We start from the raw sequence: 967 nt of genomic DNA, 5'->3' as shown, positions 1-967 counted from the left end.
ATTTGATAGCAATTTATGACGAAACACCGAAAAAATTGATTTAAATGAGATTTCATCGATTGATTTATTACTCATATTTCAAAGAGACTAATTACCAAAGCTTGCTTAACGACAAAGAGCTTGAGATGTTTTTGCAAAATAAGTTGAAGTTGACCCAAGCTTGCCTCGTTTTCAAAGAATCTCGAACAGACATGAACTGTTTTTACAACTTTGCTACATGATGTTTGAGCTCGGTGTTCCCTTCTACCAGACTATTTTCAATATTTAAAATAACAATGTTTGAAAAAATTTAGCATGAAATTTTCCTATTATGAAGTATATCGATGTCACGAGCTCACATGTCGAAAAAAAATGTTTAAAAATTATGGGTTTTTCTAAAAATGGCTCAAAGATCATAACAGACTGGTTTGAACTTTGTCAACAGATCCATAAAGATTAAGAAGAATTTCGTTCAAAAAAAATACCTCTTGGAAAATAACAATTATCATTTAAGCAACTTATTGTTAAGAAAAAAAAATTCTTCAATCAAATAGTGATTTTTTCCTAGTTTGTACCTGAAAAACTCACTGCAGTCATTTTGAACGACAATGGAACTATTCAACTTTTCGTCTGATTCAATTAAGCATATGTTACTTTGTTTGAATTTTGTTTTGATCAAAAGCAAGAAGTTTGTTCAAAATTCAGTGAAAAAAGTAGATTGGGTTTCAAATCATAGTATATCCTGCATCGAACTAATTAACCGATGAAATGATTAGCGGTACATCAAGCAATTTTAAGAAACTCACGCAAACTTGATTTGGATTTTTAAAGTAAATGTCACCAGATGATAATGACGAGCTAGTCCTAAATTTTATTAATTCCCGACAAAATACACAGGATTTTGGATATATTTTCTACATTTTCAGAGGTAAAATTTCCAAAACTTGTCGAGTTTTTTTTAATTAGTTGGTGCCATCAGTTTGTTTTC

The 967-nt window shown here is 30.1% G+C and overlaps 1 protein-coding gene across 1 annotated transcript in view; it reads right to left on the bottom strand.

Annotated features, from left to right (window-relative positions):
- Nucleotides 1-709: 709 nt before the first annotated feature.
- LOC134851957 (carboxylic ester hydrolase-like) overlaps nt 710-967 on the bottom strand; it is a 2058-nt gene continuing 1800 nt past the window's right edge. Inside the window, exon 3 of the mRNA XM_063868231.1 lies at nt 710-731. Within this exon, the coding sequence (XP_063724301.1) occupies nt 710-731 (22 nt within the window). The remainder of the gene's footprint in view (nt 732-967) is intronic.

The sequence above is a fragment of the Symsagittifera roscoffensis genome, chromosome 7, assembly GCF_963678635.1.
Source record: "Symsagittifera roscoffensis chromosome 7, txSymRosc1.1, whole genome shotgun sequence".
In the NCBI taxonomy this organism is placed as follows: domain Eukaryota; kingdom Metazoa; phylum Xenacoelomorpha; order Acoela; family Convolutidae; genus Symsagittifera; species Symsagittifera roscoffensis.
The sequence above is the reverse complement of the archived record's forward strand: the minus strand, read 5'-3'. Positions and strand labels throughout refer to the sequence as shown.